Here is a 15,208-nt window from a genome sequence, read left to right on the forward strand (position 1 = left end):
TTTGCCTATTAGTCTGAAGATTGACTAAGTCTTCATCCAAAAGCACACCCCTTTAATAGTGCATGCGGATGATAAGCTGGCTGGTAATGCTCTGTGATCCATCCTAGATTTAGAGCACACCGTAGAAAAAGCAGCTTGCGTGGAGCCAAGAGTACATACACCAGAGTGTAGAGCTCCGCGTATGGATTTGGAAAGCACAATCCATCGTTAATAATGTAATGTTTAGTGCCAAGGTACAGTACAAACGAGTAGCAGTGGCCGTGTGACTGCAGTGCAAGACTTCAGTTATGGATTGCAACTCTCATGACTCGTCAAACATGATGTTAGCAAAAGATTATCCCTGTTCCGTTGTCGTATGTGGGGTTTCAAACACTGCTTTCTGCACTCTTGACTTAACCCTTGAGTGCACCTCATCCTCACCACCTCTTTGAAAAGAAGATGTGCTTGATCTTATGTGTTCCTTGTGATATATATTATCTAATCAACGATCGCTTCTACCTGAATGTAATCTGCTCTCTGGTTCTCTATCTTTTCAAGGACCGTTGGAGGTAGACAGTTGGGACTTGGATCTTAACACTGCCAGCCTCACAGTCAGTGTAGGACTATACCCATTGGAGAGTATTGACGCTGCCCAGACAGCGGTGAATTGTAGTGCACTGACCATACTCAACAGTACCCTCCTGCCTAACACAGTTGTTACGCTGAGAGGTGCGGGAAGTGTTGCAGCAAGTCGGCGCCAGATCACGTGCAACATTCTTCCGGCAGCGCTTGATTCCCTGCAGCTTATGACCCAGCGCCTGCTGTCAGTGGGGACAACGTCTGGCGTTCTCAGTACTGACAACCGCACGCTCGAGACACTGGGAACGTGCAATGACAATACACCTGCGACCAATGTCATTCCAGACATTACTCTACCCGCAGTATCGGTGTTACAGACAAATCTCATCACCAGGGCGGGCATACTGATGTTCACAGAGACACTACTGCTTCCAAAGTTGAACTTCTCACTTCAGCTCTCCCCTATGATCAACAAAACTGCAACCGAGAATGCCGGTGGTCGTTTCACTTTCCCTGTGACTTGTTCTGATCGAGTTGCCATTGTTCAAAGAGGTAATGTGTCAGCTTTCTTTGCTGCCGGGTCGTACACTGACCTTGGACTCAACACAAACATTGCCACAACACTACCTGTGCAACTGACTTCCATTAGTGAGTACTACCACCACGTGTGTGTGTGTATGTGTGTGTGTACGTGTGTGTGTGTGCGTGTGTGTGTGCGTGTGTGTGTGCGTGCCTGTGTGTGTGTGCGTATGTGTGTGTGTGTGTGTGTGTGTGTGTGTGTGTGTGTGTGTGTGTGTGTGTGCGTGTGTGTGTGTGTGTGTGTGTACGTGTGTGTATGTGTGCACGTGTGTGTATGTGTGTGTGTGTGTAGTTTTGGGGATTTCAGGGGGTGTCGGCCGTTGGGCGGTTCAATAGCCAATTGAGTCATCTTTCCAAGATTCCTTTTGAGTCTCTCCCCTCTCCCGGGGAGACCCACGTGACCAGTTTTGGCAGTGAGCAACAAGTACAAGTACAAGTGTGTACACGTGTATGTGTGTGTGTGTGTGTGTGTGTGTGTGTGTGTGTGTGTGTGTGTGTGTGTGTGTGTGTGTGTGTGTGTGTGTGTGTGTGTGTGTGTGTATGTATGCCAATGTATTATGAGTCATCTAATTATGAGCTGATCTGCTGCATGAAATTGTGTACTCTTGGCATAAAATTCAAAATGTTTTGCACGTGCAATTTACAACACTCAGGAAACGAATCTTAGGGCATGTTCGATTGGTAAGGATCGGGATCGGGATCCAGATCTCAGATCCCTCGGATCCTTCAGATTCAACTGAACACTTTATCTTGGACCTTGACTGTTGCCATGTTGAAAATGGCGCTCACAAAGCACCCAAAAGGGTGAACGTCGTACTCATCGCGTGCGTTGTACAAAAAGTCAACAAGCTCTATTTCCATCCACGTGTGCGTGCCACAATGTGTACAAAAATGATTTTTACCCGCCATATACGCACAAAGGTCACATTTGGAACCGTTGGATCCGGTCAACCCTGCTCCCCGAGGTGGGTTGACCGGATCCAAATCCGAAGGATCCGGATCCGGATTCGACCAATCGAAAGGGTGCGAATCCAGTGGATCCGGTGGATCGGGATCCCGATCCTACCAATCGAACATGCCCTTAAAGGAGTACAATGCACAACACGTACATCGATCTAACTGTTACATTTTTATTTGGTCTTGGTATTATTATTATTTTCCTGCTGCTGTTGTTTCCATTGTTTCAACGCGTAACTTACAGTCATGATCCGCAATTAGCCGCTGTGCTTGTTGTGCTTGTTTACTATTCTCCAGGTCCACTGGATATACGGTCCTGGGAGCTGGACTTGAACCGCGGCACTTTCACATTGAATCTACAACTGTACCCCGCAGAATCGATTGCATCGCCCACGCGCACCTATTGTGATGGAATAGGCATTCAAGACACTGAGTTTGACACAAGCACTGCAGTGCATTTGACTGGACCGGTTCAAGCCCATGGAAATGGCTCACTTCAGTGCATGCTATTCACACACCAGCTGGATGGTCTCCAGCAGTTGGGAAACTGGCTGTTACATATTTCCAATGCATCTGCTGTCAACACAACCACTGGTCGCAGCATTAGCACAATTAACAGCTGCAATGCATTCAAGCGAGTAACTAAACTTGTACCAGACACAACACTCCCGACAGTTGTCAGAGTGGTTGCTGATCTAAGTCCATTGACTGGATTTGTTAACATCTCGGAAACCATTCTTGAATCAGAGATCTCCTTTAAATTGCTGCTTTTCTCCACCCCCAAACAAGCCACAGCCAAACTCAACTCTTTTGGACAGTTCGAATTCAACTTCACGTGCCAGGAGCGGACAGAGATCATCCGCACGCCTGTAACAGATGCAGAGTTTGCAGAGAAATCTTTCACGGATTTCGGCATAAATAAGAATGTGATGCTGACGTTTCCAATTACCATAGCAAGCCGAGGTATGTTTAGGGCTTGAATATGGAAGTCCTGCCCGAGTATTTCCGTACACGGAATGAGATGCAGTTCTTGCTGGCTGGCAAACTTATTTTACCTGACAGGTGATGCAGGTTTTGAATGGGAGACCTGGGAAGCTACTTGATACAGTATGAGCTATGTGTATGGGTCTCTAGTCTGTAGAGTGCATGCAGGGAAAGAGACCCAGGCAGCTATGTGTACAGGGTCACAGAAGTGAAGGGTGCATGCAGGGAAAGGATGTGCGGGGAGGGGGAGGGGGTGGGGGTGGGGAGCATGTATGGAAATCGGGAACTAACATTAGGTACAATTAGGCATGGTGATGGCCTGGCACGAACAAACCTCCCTAAGCTGGTTGTGTTTCTATACAATTGTTTAGCCAACGGAAACGGAACGTGCCCTGATAGGAAAATGAAGTGAACTACGTAAAAACCCTCTTGTGTACTAGTAATTGTGTGCATGCTTTTAAGCACACTTGTCTACACATGATCATTCAGTTCAAACACATGGCGTATGTGACGCTGGAGGCCTCCTTCAGCTGCACTGATTTCAGACTGTGCAGTGCATGATACACTTGGTAATGTGCATAACTGCAGGGGGAAAATGACAGGAGTCAACTGGTCTAAGTTAGATTGCAAATTGCCCGTTTGTTTCTGCTGTTTCTATTGTCGCATGTGCTGTGATTGCGTTCAGGTCCTATTGAAATAGATGAGTGGCAGCTTCATCTGGATGAACGATACGTAGTTATACAGGTGATCTTGCGTAGTGATGAGTTCATCAACTCATCGAGTGTGATTGCATGCAACCGCTTCAATATGCAGACTGCCCTGGGCTCTTATGATCTTCTGGGCAGTGGACTGGTGTTGACGCGGAACACCATCCGATGCAGTGTCAGCCTAGACGCGGTGGCTAACTACTCTTCACTCTCAATCAGCAGTGTTAGTCTGGCCGTCATTGGCCCCACTGGCGCAAGAGCCGTGCCAAGCGGACGCGAACTCGAGAACGACACCTGTTCCATGAGTGTGCGGCCGACAAACATCACGGCGCCGGTGCACCCATCAGTGAATGCTGTATATGTGAATCTCCTGGATCGCAGGGGTTTTGTTGACTTCTCAGAGGAGCCATCGAGTTCCATGGTTGCATTTACCTTGAACGGAACAGGAGCATTGACTCAGACAGTCAGCCAGGGCATTCTTCGGTATATGTTCAATCTATCATGTACTGCAAGAAGGCAGATCACTCACAATACAGTGGCCATCTTCAATGGTCTATCCTTCTCTGACCAGTTTGGATGGACGAACAGGAGACAAGTCGCGAGTGTCAACATCACTGCCGAGGGTGAGACTAGCAACCTATTGTACTTGCACTGCATGCTAGATCGTTCTTCTTTTTCATGTATTACGGTCTATGCACAGTTGAGTCACCGTGTATACGCTGGTACGCCCGACAGTACTGTACATGCATACAAGGTGAATGCTACTCAATCTGCAGACACTATTGGTTGGTCCTTTGTGGATTCTTCAGAGCAGCAGAGAAAAAACTGAATATCAGTCAGCTCAATATATTGCGGATGGGTGTCCTGTAGGCTGTGCATCCTGGACCAGACAACCCATGGCCGGGGTAAACGTGAAAATAACTCCAAAGAGGAAATTTAGTATCCCACCAGGCACTGCACAATATCCATGGTAGCTGTGTGTGAGAGAATTGAGGCCCATTGAAGCAGAACGTTCAGAGTGGCGGTGAAAGTATGGCATTGCAGAACACATATAAAGTCACTGTTGGGAACCAGGGCTTTTTTGCTCCTTGTTGTCGATGCACGAACGAGCACTGTCCACGAATGGGCACTGTCCACGAATGGGCATTGTCCACAAATGAGAACTGTTCACGAAAGGGCACTGTTCACGAGCTGAACTCGTGCACTAGATACATATGTATGCATCCACACACACACGCACGCACGCACACGCACACACACACGCACGCACGCACACACACACGCACGCACGCACACACACACACACACACACACACACACACACACACACAGTGAAGTTAATGTACGCAGTACAATGCACGTGTTTATGATTCAGTGGATCCATGCGCTATTGCACTTTCTCTCTAAAGCCAGGTGACAGAGTCCAATGCACCCATATTTATCTACTACGGTGCTTTTCAGTATACATCCCGGGCCCAACCGGGCATTCTCATTAGCCAAAATCCCAGCTAGGACATTCTTACTAACCCCATCCCTGGCTATTTCTCATTTCTCTTGCTGAGATTGAAGCTTGGGTGTTCTTTACCATCCAACACTGCTGCACCCACTTCCTGTCTGACTATGCATTGTGTTCATGAACTATTCAGCATAACACGTTAAAGCCAGCCTTTTTTTTTATTCTTGCTCTTCCGTTGTTACTCTCAGCACCTGCCACAATCAAATCATGGTCACTGGATATGGAGCGTCATTTTATCAACATCACCATAACACAGGATTCTCCCAATGGTTACGCAGGATTAGACTGCTCTGCGTTTCGCCTGTTTGAAGCACACAATTCAACTCATGGCTTTCCACCTGGTTTACCAGCCTGGCATAGTAGTGCACTTGGAGGTAGTGTAAAGAAGATCTCCGCCACGGAGGGACAGTGCCAAGTTACTGGCAGCACATTCACCGAGCTTGCCAGACGCCTGAGCTCCGGCTTGATTTACCTCTTTGCTGACAGCAGACCCCTGAACACCATTCCTGTCATTTCAACTGATCTGTGCTACACGTTTATATCACCGGCAATTGTCGTGCCCACCGTTCCACCGTCGACGACGTCTGTCACAGTCAATGCTTCCAGCTTGGAGCTGCGTTTCACGTTCAGCGAGCGGCTCCGTCCTTCTTCGCCGTCATTCATGGCCACCTTGATGTTCACGCCGGCATCGGCAGCAGTGCCAAGCTGGCACCAGACCGTGTCTGTGTCTGCACTCACGGGCCAGGCGTATGTGAATTGCTCGCCTGCACGCACCATCAGGGACTCAGATACTGTGCAGGTGCACGTTGCAGCGGATGCGTTCTATGACGTTTACGGCAACGGGAACAAGAATGGATCTATCACAACGACATGGGTCAGCACAAGTAAGGAATAGAAGAGAGAAGGCTAGGTCTACTTCAAAGTACTCCGTCTAAGGACTGTACTATTTCATCCTTTGTGGCCCGGTCATGAACACAGACAGTGCAGGTGCTAGTCTTCTGTAAATCAGGAAGCGTTTGCGCACAAACCGATTTACATTTGGAAATGCTTGCGATTGGAATCGATTTAATGTGTTATTGCAGTTACATTCTTCGCGCCAGATTACATTTGCGATATCACATCCATCGCGAAAATCGCGAACGTTTCCAGATCGCAAAGGCTTGCCGGTTCACAGTACATGTACATGTACGATATCTATACTAATTACACAGAAGGTGATACTTATGACGATATCTATACTAATTACACAGAAGGTGATACTTATGACGATATCTATACTAATTACACAGAAGGTGATACTTATGATGATATCTATACTAATTACACAGAAGGTGATACTTATGACGATATCTATACTAATTACACAGAAGGTGATACTTAAGACGATATCTATACTAATTACACAGAAGGTGATACAGTCAGACCTCGTTTATCCTGTCCTCGTTTATCCAGATCCCTCGCCATCCGGAAGAAAATCGCTGGTTACCGATGTGCAGCATATGTTATGCATACAACATAACCGGACCTCGCTATCCGCATACCGGTGCATGATTTTGTGTACAAACTGGTTAAAATGTGTACAAAAAGCTTCGTCGTATCCGGTTGCATGTGGCTGGCTAGCGCTTGCAGAAGCTAGTATCAGGGAGTTGTACAAGCAAATGAGGTCCTTGACCTGCTGGGTGTATGCGGACTGCACTCAGTTGCATGCACTTGTCATTTTTCTCGCTTGTTTTACATACTGGGCACGCTAGTTGTACTGCATAGGACCTGTCTACATGTATGTACGATGTCACTGCTTTTGACATGCCACATGCATATACAGTATGTGTGTTCAGTTATCCGGTTACCTCGCCTATCCGGATGTTTTTGTGGAAAACAGATGTGTGCGGTTAAGCGAGGTCTGACTGTACTTATGATGATATCTATACTAATTACACAGAAGGCGATACTTATGACGATATCTTTAGCTTCAAGCTGAAGTATCGTAGTTGCACTGGAAAAGTGCGGCTAGAATGATGTACATGTTGGCCAGACAAGTTTTCTTCCAGACAGGACACATTTCTCCCTTTCTTTGAGTTTAACAGTACTAGTGGTCCTCTTTGACACAAGTTGGGCCGCTGAACACGATGTTAACGTGATGGTGTGTACATGCATTTGCTTTCAGGAAATTGGACACTGGATCTTGACAGTGGATTGATAGAGATAGAACCATACCCAGTACCGGCCGTCTGCAGCGCAGTCAAGATCATCAGTAACAACACTGCCATGCCTGCTGTCCAGGTCATATCGGATAACAGCGATCCCAACGCCACCGCCATCCAGTGCTCATTCTTCGGCAACAGAGACATGGTCACAAGCCTAGCGGCCATGCAGCAGTGGAATCTCAAGCTGAGCCTTCACTCCGTGGGCCTATGTCAAGTGATCAGTACGCACGGCAGAGTTATACTGGACCACACTCTGCCGGTGATTGAGGACGCCTGGGACGACCCAACTGCATTTATGTTGACTGTTAGAATGAGTGAATCCATTCGAGTCATGTCAAGTGTCAGTTTGCGGCTGAATGTCAGTGGCGACTTCCAACCTGCTATTTCAGGATCTTTGCTGAACTCCACATTGCTGAGCTTTCCTCTAACTTGCTCCGATCTACAAAGTATTGAGGCAGGAGGAGTGCTTGCCCGGCTGGACAGCGGAGCCGTGTCTGATCTCTCTGGAAACATGAATCCAATCACCATGGTCGTTATCTTGCGTGGCCAACGTAAGTTGAAGTGCTAAATGGCCGGTTTTCGGGGTCTCAACAGATGAAATCCAGACACCTTTTAGAGCAACAGTGTCAGATGCTGTACGACCCTAGCATATGGTCGACGTTGAGCTTAGCTAATGCACACTCGGGCATGAGATGTGTATGTGAGCGTGCTAGTGTGCGTGGTGCGGAGTGCGTGTGTGTGCATACGAGTGTGCTTGTGTGTATCTGTGTGTGTGTGTGTGTGTGTGTGTATTTGCGTGTGTATTTGCGTGTCTGTGTGTGCATGCGTGCATGCTTGTTCAAATCTGAGGGGATGTTGACTTCACTACTTATCGCGTCTCAGTGATTGGTAAAAGAGAGTACTTGTTGATATTGCCTCTTATTCCAAGACATTCCAGCAGCTGGCATTTGCTGCTGCTAATTAACAATTGCTTGCAAATAGCTGATCTTGTTGTGTGTTGTCTTGTGTGTGCCTGATTCCAGAGCCGGAGGCATTCGGTCTGAAGGACTGGGGACTTGATCTAAATGCTGGCAGTCTTACGCTAGTCCCTCAGCAGCCAAGCTGCGTAGATACAGGAGCAAATGACTGTGATGGCATAACTCTGTCAACACCAATGTCATTGCCATTGGTAGTGAGTGGTGCTAGGAATGGCATCAGCTCATACTCACGCCAGACATGCTGGCTCTCGACTTCAGATCTGAACCAGTTGAAGGTGATGAATGCCGATGGATCTATTTACATCTCTTCACTTGCCCTGCGTGATATCTATGGACAAAGTGTTGCTAACTTCACCAGTGTCAGTCCTGCAATAGTCAAAGACACGACGCAACCAGTCATGTTGCAGTCATCCGTAGTCCTGTTGCCGCCTAGCGCTTCTATAGAGATTAGTTATGACGAACCTCTGAAGCGTGTCACAGGACTTTCTGGGACAGGATCGGGCTCACTTGTCATTGGAAGTGGTCAGAGTGCGTACCACGTGCCAATAACGGTCAGCAGAGGGCAAAACTCTGTTCGTCTTGACCTGAGTGACACCGACTCGCTTCGAGCAGCAGAAATTGCTTGCTCATACTCTAATGGTATAGTCGAGCTCAACTTGAACGGAAGTGGAATCAGAGACATGGCTGGAAATGCACCGAATGGCTTAATAACAGCCAATGCCAGTGGTAAGGACATGCCTGATTTTCATGCACTTAATCTCCAGATGAGGGAGACAGAAAGCAGGATAGCTGAAGTGCTTTACTTGTGCGCACTGTGTATGCAACAATTTGAGTGTGCGCACTGCGGTTGAGCGGATTGCCGGCTGGTGGGGTACCAGATGAAATACTAGTACAGTCAACTTCGCTAATAACGACTGCGGATCATAGTATAACGACAATTCGCCAATAACGACAGAATTTCCATGCCCAGAGCAAAATCCCATCTAACTGTAATACATATAATGGGACTTCGGGTATACGAACACTTCACGGATAGGGACACTTTTCTGATGGCCCGCCGAGTGTCGTTATACGCAAATTTGACTGTAATCCCTTTTTCATCCTAGACCCTATGGCCTTTATGACACAGATTTTCTCAAAAAGAGCGGTACTGAAGATAGATCTTCCATCTCCTGTTTCCTTCCAGATTTATTAGGCTACAGTAAGATTGAGCGTCGAAGAACGCAAGGGCACAAGGCACAGCCTAGCGTTGTTTTGAAAATGTTCAAATATTAGTTGTTTTGTTCTTATTCCGCGACCATGGAGAGCATCGTACAATGCAATCATGCCATGTGGAAAACACGTAGAAAACAGTACAGTACATGCGTTCTTCAGTCTGAAAATTTAGCCTGGATTGTTCTTGAATTTGTGCCATTACCCAGTATACCGGTAAGTGTTCTTCGGCGCCCAATCTTACTGTAGGAGTGCAGTAAAAAGCACACACTAAACCTTTCCGCATTTTCCTCTACATCTATTTTTCTTCTGTTTGCAGTCAATGCAACTGCCCTGGCGCAGGCTAAATTCAACATCAGTCGCCGTTTGCTGAACGAGTCTATCATAGATTATGAATGGCAGTCTTCCATGACAGCCAGCCAGGTCAGCATCTCAATCAACTCAGGTTCGCCCGTTCTCTACCGTAATGTCAAGCGACAGGCGGGAATATTCATCTCTGGTGGTACCATGCGAAACGCAACCGTCATGGCACGTGCCACGTTTGGCAATTGCGGATCAGACATCCTGGTGGAAACCAACAACCTCCCGCCACCAAGTAAGCATGATCTATTTCAGGTGATGCTGCATTGCTTAGTGGACATGGTCCATTTAGACTTCACTCTACTGCTCATTCTCTTCTGCTCATGTAAATCCTGTGCTGGGGTATACGTACTTGTTGAGCAGGTAACAAAATACTACATGTAGTAGATCAAGCAATTGTGCAAACTTCTGTTTGGGTTTTGCCGCCAGCACCTGGGCCAAGCGGGCAAGGCGGCAGTAGTGGTGTCGGTGCGGCGGCTGGTGGGGCAGCGGGTGGCGTTATCGCCATCATCATTATCGTCATCATCGTCATCGCCATCAGGAAGAGGTAAATATTTGGGCATTGTGTGGATTGTCATTGCAGGCCTCTCCTCTGGCCACCAGTATCATGGGCAGGGGAAGGTGTTTGTTTGTGATTCGCTGTGCGCAGGCAAACCTGAAAGTCGCCTGGTGACTATGGTAATAGAGCACAGAATGCAGCAGCCACGGCAGAACATGGAGTTGCCTCCTCAGTGTGTTGCTGATCATGTACAAATTCATGTGGTCGTCCCTCCGTGATTCAGTCCTTGGAGTGATGTACCACGTCTAAATTCTGACTCAGGCACTTGCCTTTCGCTCTGACTACTCTGTACGGACAAAGCGTTTGAATTCCATTCATTTTTGTCCAAGTCTTGTGATGATACACTGCTTATTCCTACTGCACACTAGTAGAGTGTGCGTGTGTGTGTGTGTGTGTGTGTGTGTGTGTGTGTGTGTGTGTGTGTGTGTGTGTGTGTGTGTGTGTGTGTGTGTGTGTGTGTGTGTGTGTGTCAGCACTGTATAAATGCTTCAAAGCAGAACACTGAAGACATGGAATAACCAGCCAAATCTTTGCTTTTTCTCTCCTTGTGTCCTATGTAAGGAATGTCTCGCAGGAGGACGACGATTTCTGGGGGAAAGCCGACATGAGGATGGGTTCTCGGATGACTGCAACCAACAAGATGTTCTTCAGTGACGGTATGTATGGCTTTGCTGTGACTCAGTCGTACTGATTCCCCTGTGTTCTCATACAACCCTGCTGGATGCTCTTATGTTATTATTATTATTATAAATCTTTGCTATAACTTGATATGAATACCAACTACTAGTATGCAGTACTGTTCATCAATAAGCACCGTGATCAATAAGCACTGTGATCAATAAGCATTGTGATCAATAAGCACCGTGCCTCACTAAAACTGCACGCCTGGCATGTGTTGTTCTTGACAGGACAGTTTTGGTTTACAATGAATACTACTAGTAACCATTCTCGCTGTACCCTAGACAGTGTAACCCGAGCAACGCGAATAACCAAGGGGGCTAGCCCAAACAGTAATCACTACACGAGCATTCTCGTTTTGGAGATTCAAGCGTGCAAATATGCACCTGCAAGGGACTGCCGAAGGGTGTCCTAAATTTCCAGGTGTCCGTACTTCTCCGGTATCCTTTAGGGCAGGGTCCGTTCTATATCCCGTCCACTTGTTTCTACTTGTTCGCACAACTCGCCATGTGCATATTATGTATGTGTGTGCATTTCCCCAATTTCAGATGCCGCAGCAGAGTTCAGCCGATCGCGCTACAACGCCGGCATAGCGATGGAAGAGTTTGCCGTCCACACACAGCGTATGCACTCGGATTGTGACTATCCGTTTACCGAGGAATACGAAGTGAGTCATGAGCATCCACACGGTGTAGCCTACTGTGATGTTGGGCTACTCCCTATTCTTCCTACATGTATCTAGCTAGACTTTGAAGCATGTACACACATACTGCATACCGTATTATCTCTAATATAAGCACAGTCTCCAATAATAGCACGTCTCCAATAATAGAACACCTTGGGGCGGCATTCAAAAAATAAAGTGCTCAGTCTCCATTATAAGCACACTGTGTAAATTCATTATCTGTACCGGCGAAAAACCCCTGAAATGTGTGTGTGTCTGACATGAATTTGGCATGGCAACATGCCTCTGAAATGAGGTTGAAATAATAATGGAACAGTCTCCAATAAAGGAACGTCTCCATTAATAGCACGGGGCGGAGGTAAATTGAAAAAATAAAGGACCGTGCTTATATTAGAGATAATACGGGTATAGTAGTACTGTAGTAGCAAGGGTACTAGTCAGCAAAGGTCAGTGGAAGAAGCAATTTTGGCGGACATCTTTCCAGACTTGGAAAAGGACTGTCGAGGCGTGTGCATCACTCCATCAGTATATAAAGCCTGCTCAATCATAATATTACAGTCAGACCTCGTTTATCCGGTCCTCGTTTATCCGGATCCCTCGCCATCCGGAAGAAAATCGCTGGTTACCGATGTGCAGCATATGTTATGCATACAACATAACCGGACCTCGCGATCCGCATACCGGTGTATGATTTTGTGTACAAACTGGTTAAAATGTGTACAAAAAGCTTCGTCGTATCCGGTTGCATGTGGCTGGCTAGCGCTTGGAGAAGCTAGTATCAGGGAGTTGTACAAGCAAATGAGGTCCTTGACCTGCTGGGTGTATGCGGACAGCACTCAGTTGCATGCACTTGTCATTTTTCTCGCTTGTTTTACATACTGGGCACGCTAGTTGTACTGCATAGGACCTGTCTACATGTATGTACGATGTCACTGCTTTTGACATGCCACATGCATATACAGTATGTGTGTTCAGTTATCCGGTTACCTCGCCTATCCGGATGTTTTTGTGGAAAACAGATGTGTGCGGTTAAGCGAGGTCTGACTGTACTACTCTTTGACGGCGCATTCTTCTGCGCCTTGGTCTTTGAGGGTGTAGTCTAACTGATTCTAGTACAAACCTTAATTAAAAGTACATGAAACTCAAGAGTCACAACAGTTTCTCTCTCCTTTGCTTTTGGACGCAATCATATGGAAGTAGCAATGATTATACCTCTGTTTTGATATCGGACAATTTCTTCTTTATGAGCACTCCGAAGAGGTTCTCTTGCAGATTAGGGTTCAGAAAACTAGGGGCCGGGCTGCACTGCACTTGCAGATACAGGACACTGAGAAATAACTTACACGCGCATTTCTGCTTACCTGTACTTCAAAGAAGTGCCTTCTGGTATTGCCGGCCGATGTACTTGCTGGGTGGCTATGGCTAACAGCAGCTGCTGTATCACTCTGCATGCTTTGTTCTAGCTGATCCGACGCTGGTGCACGGAGAATCCCTACCCAAGCGCCAACAGCAGTCTTGGAATAAATCAGGAGAAGAACAGATACAGAAACATCACAGCTTGTGAGTTGACATGCATCGAATGATAACGAAGGGCCTGCCGGGCCACTAGTCATATTCTGTGAAACAGGTCTTTGTGGGCCAGAGCCCATTTGGAATGGATTTGGAGAGAGAGAGCACCTTTGCGCTGTGAACAGCTGCAGGGACAGTGGAGTCTGCACATATGATCTACTGAAGTAGATGAGCATTTGCATGACATAATGGGCAATCCGTTTAAATCTACTGGAGCGTGCAACAACAATATCACCAAAACATACCGTGTTAACTTAGGCCTGGAGTGTGTTGCAGTGTGCCAGGTGTTTTTGTTTTGAATCAGTTGTAACATACGGTGATTGGCACTGCTGGGATTCATGCCTGCACTATGTAGCCCATTCGCTGTGAACAATCTCTTCCGAGAACTGTTCACCCGCGTTATGCTTGTATTATGGCTCAGTGGAGTTCCTGCCAGCAGTACATTCACGTATTCTGTTCTACTACGTAGCTTACATTGCACCTCTGTGGTCCTGGCGGCCATGTTTGTGAAATCCATGTTGCCTATAGATGATCACTCTCGCGTGGAGCTATCTGTGCTGGACGAAATGCCTGGTTCAGATTACATCAATGCTAACTACATCCAGGTGAGGGGTGATTATCAATCGAAGCTCTTGTGAACTGAAGGGCACCTGTCCGCCATCTTGGTCCGCTTCCCTGGATTTGTTTGGTGTTAATCTTCTAGGCCTATGCTTTACATATCACAGCTTCAACATGTCCGAACCGTTCCCTAGCATGTGGAATCGTTGTGAAACACTACGATATTATAGATATAGGCTCTATGCTCCTAGCAATAGGATTCAGGGTGCAGTATTCGGAAGCTTGTAAGAACTCAATTTGTCAAGCAAAAATGGAGACATTCATTCATGATCTGATTTAGAGGAAAACGGGGAGTGACCTTCTTGTACTGTTGTATGAGTTCTGACATCTGTGTTGCACATGCAGGGCTACAACAGGCCAGATGCTTTCATCGCCGCCCAAGGTAAGAAGCAGTGTCGAGAGGTTTGGAAAGAGTTTGCGGCTGCTACTTGTTTGCTGGTGTTTGCCGTCGCTGCTTCACAGTTGTTTGCATCATTTTCATACCGGTAATTTGTTTTGTGTGCGCCTTGTGAACACGTGCACACTGCCAGGGCCGCTATCAAATACATTGGACGATTTCTGGAGGATGGTATGGGAAGCGAATAGTGCAGTGATTGTTATGGTGACAAACCTCTTGGAGCAGAGCAAGGTAAGATCAATAGCCAGGAATAACAAACTAATAGGTGTACTGTAAATATACAAATTTTCGGCAGCTATTTAATTTCGGCTATATTCGGCACCGACCCAAAACGCCTAAATTAAAACGCCGATGAAATTTTTCACAGCATCTGTAGCTGTCGCACTTTACCATGCATGCCCTCTACCCCACGCCGAAAATAAATCGCCGCCGAAAAGTCAAAATTGGTGAAGTGCCGAAATTTTGCAGCGCCGAAATTTTGTATATTTACAGTACTTCTTGAGTCATGTTGGATTTTAGAGAGTGACATGTCTCCTTTCTGGTGTGAAATCCATGTGAGATGCTTCTGTTTGAAACCTGGCAATCATCTTCATTATCATTGCTTCGCCAGCTGTACTGACTGGTCCTGCATAGTCAATGTAGTCAATT

At 46.8% G+C, this 15,208-nt stretch overlaps 1 protein-coding gene across 3 annotated transcripts in view; it reads left to right on the forward strand.

Moving 5' to 3' along the window:
* Positions 1-15,208, forward strand: part of LOC135804640 (uncharacterized) — a 67,922-nt gene that overhangs the window by 44,810 nt on the left and 7,904 nt on the right. For all 3 annotated transcript variants that reach the window (XM_065318556.1, XM_065318557.1, XM_065318558.1), the window contains 14 exons: positions 538-1,206; positions 2,392-3,057; positions 3,764-4,408; positions 5,490-6,185; positions 7,466-8,056; positions 8,528-9,208; positions 10,014-10,289; positions 10,484-10,601; positions 11,175-11,269; positions 11,840-11,958; positions 13,440-13,536; positions 14,074-14,150; positions 14,509-14,545; positions 14,694-14,791. In XM_065318556.1, the coding sequence (XP_065174628.1) occupies positions 538-1,206; positions 2,392-3,057; positions 3,764-4,408; positions 5,490-6,185; positions 7,466-8,056; positions 8,528-9,208; positions 10,014-10,289; positions 10,484-10,601; positions 11,175-11,269; positions 11,840-11,958; positions 13,440-13,536; positions 14,074-14,150; positions 14,509-14,545; positions 14,694-14,791 (4,865 nt within the window). The remainder of the gene's footprint in view (positions 1-537; positions 1,207-2,391; positions 3,058-3,763; positions 4,409-5,489; positions 6,186-7,465; positions 8,057-8,527; positions 9,209-10,013; positions 10,290-10,483; positions 10,602-11,174; positions 11,270-11,839; positions 11,959-13,439; positions 13,537-14,073; positions 14,151-14,508; positions 14,546-14,693; positions 14,792-15,208) is intronic.

This window comes from Sycon ciliatum, chromosome 1 (genome assembly GCF_964019385.1).
Source record: "Sycon ciliatum chromosome 1, ocSycCili1.1, whole genome shotgun sequence".
NCBI lineage: Eukaryota > Metazoa > Porifera > Calcarea > Leucosolenida > Sycettidae > Sycon > Sycon ciliatum.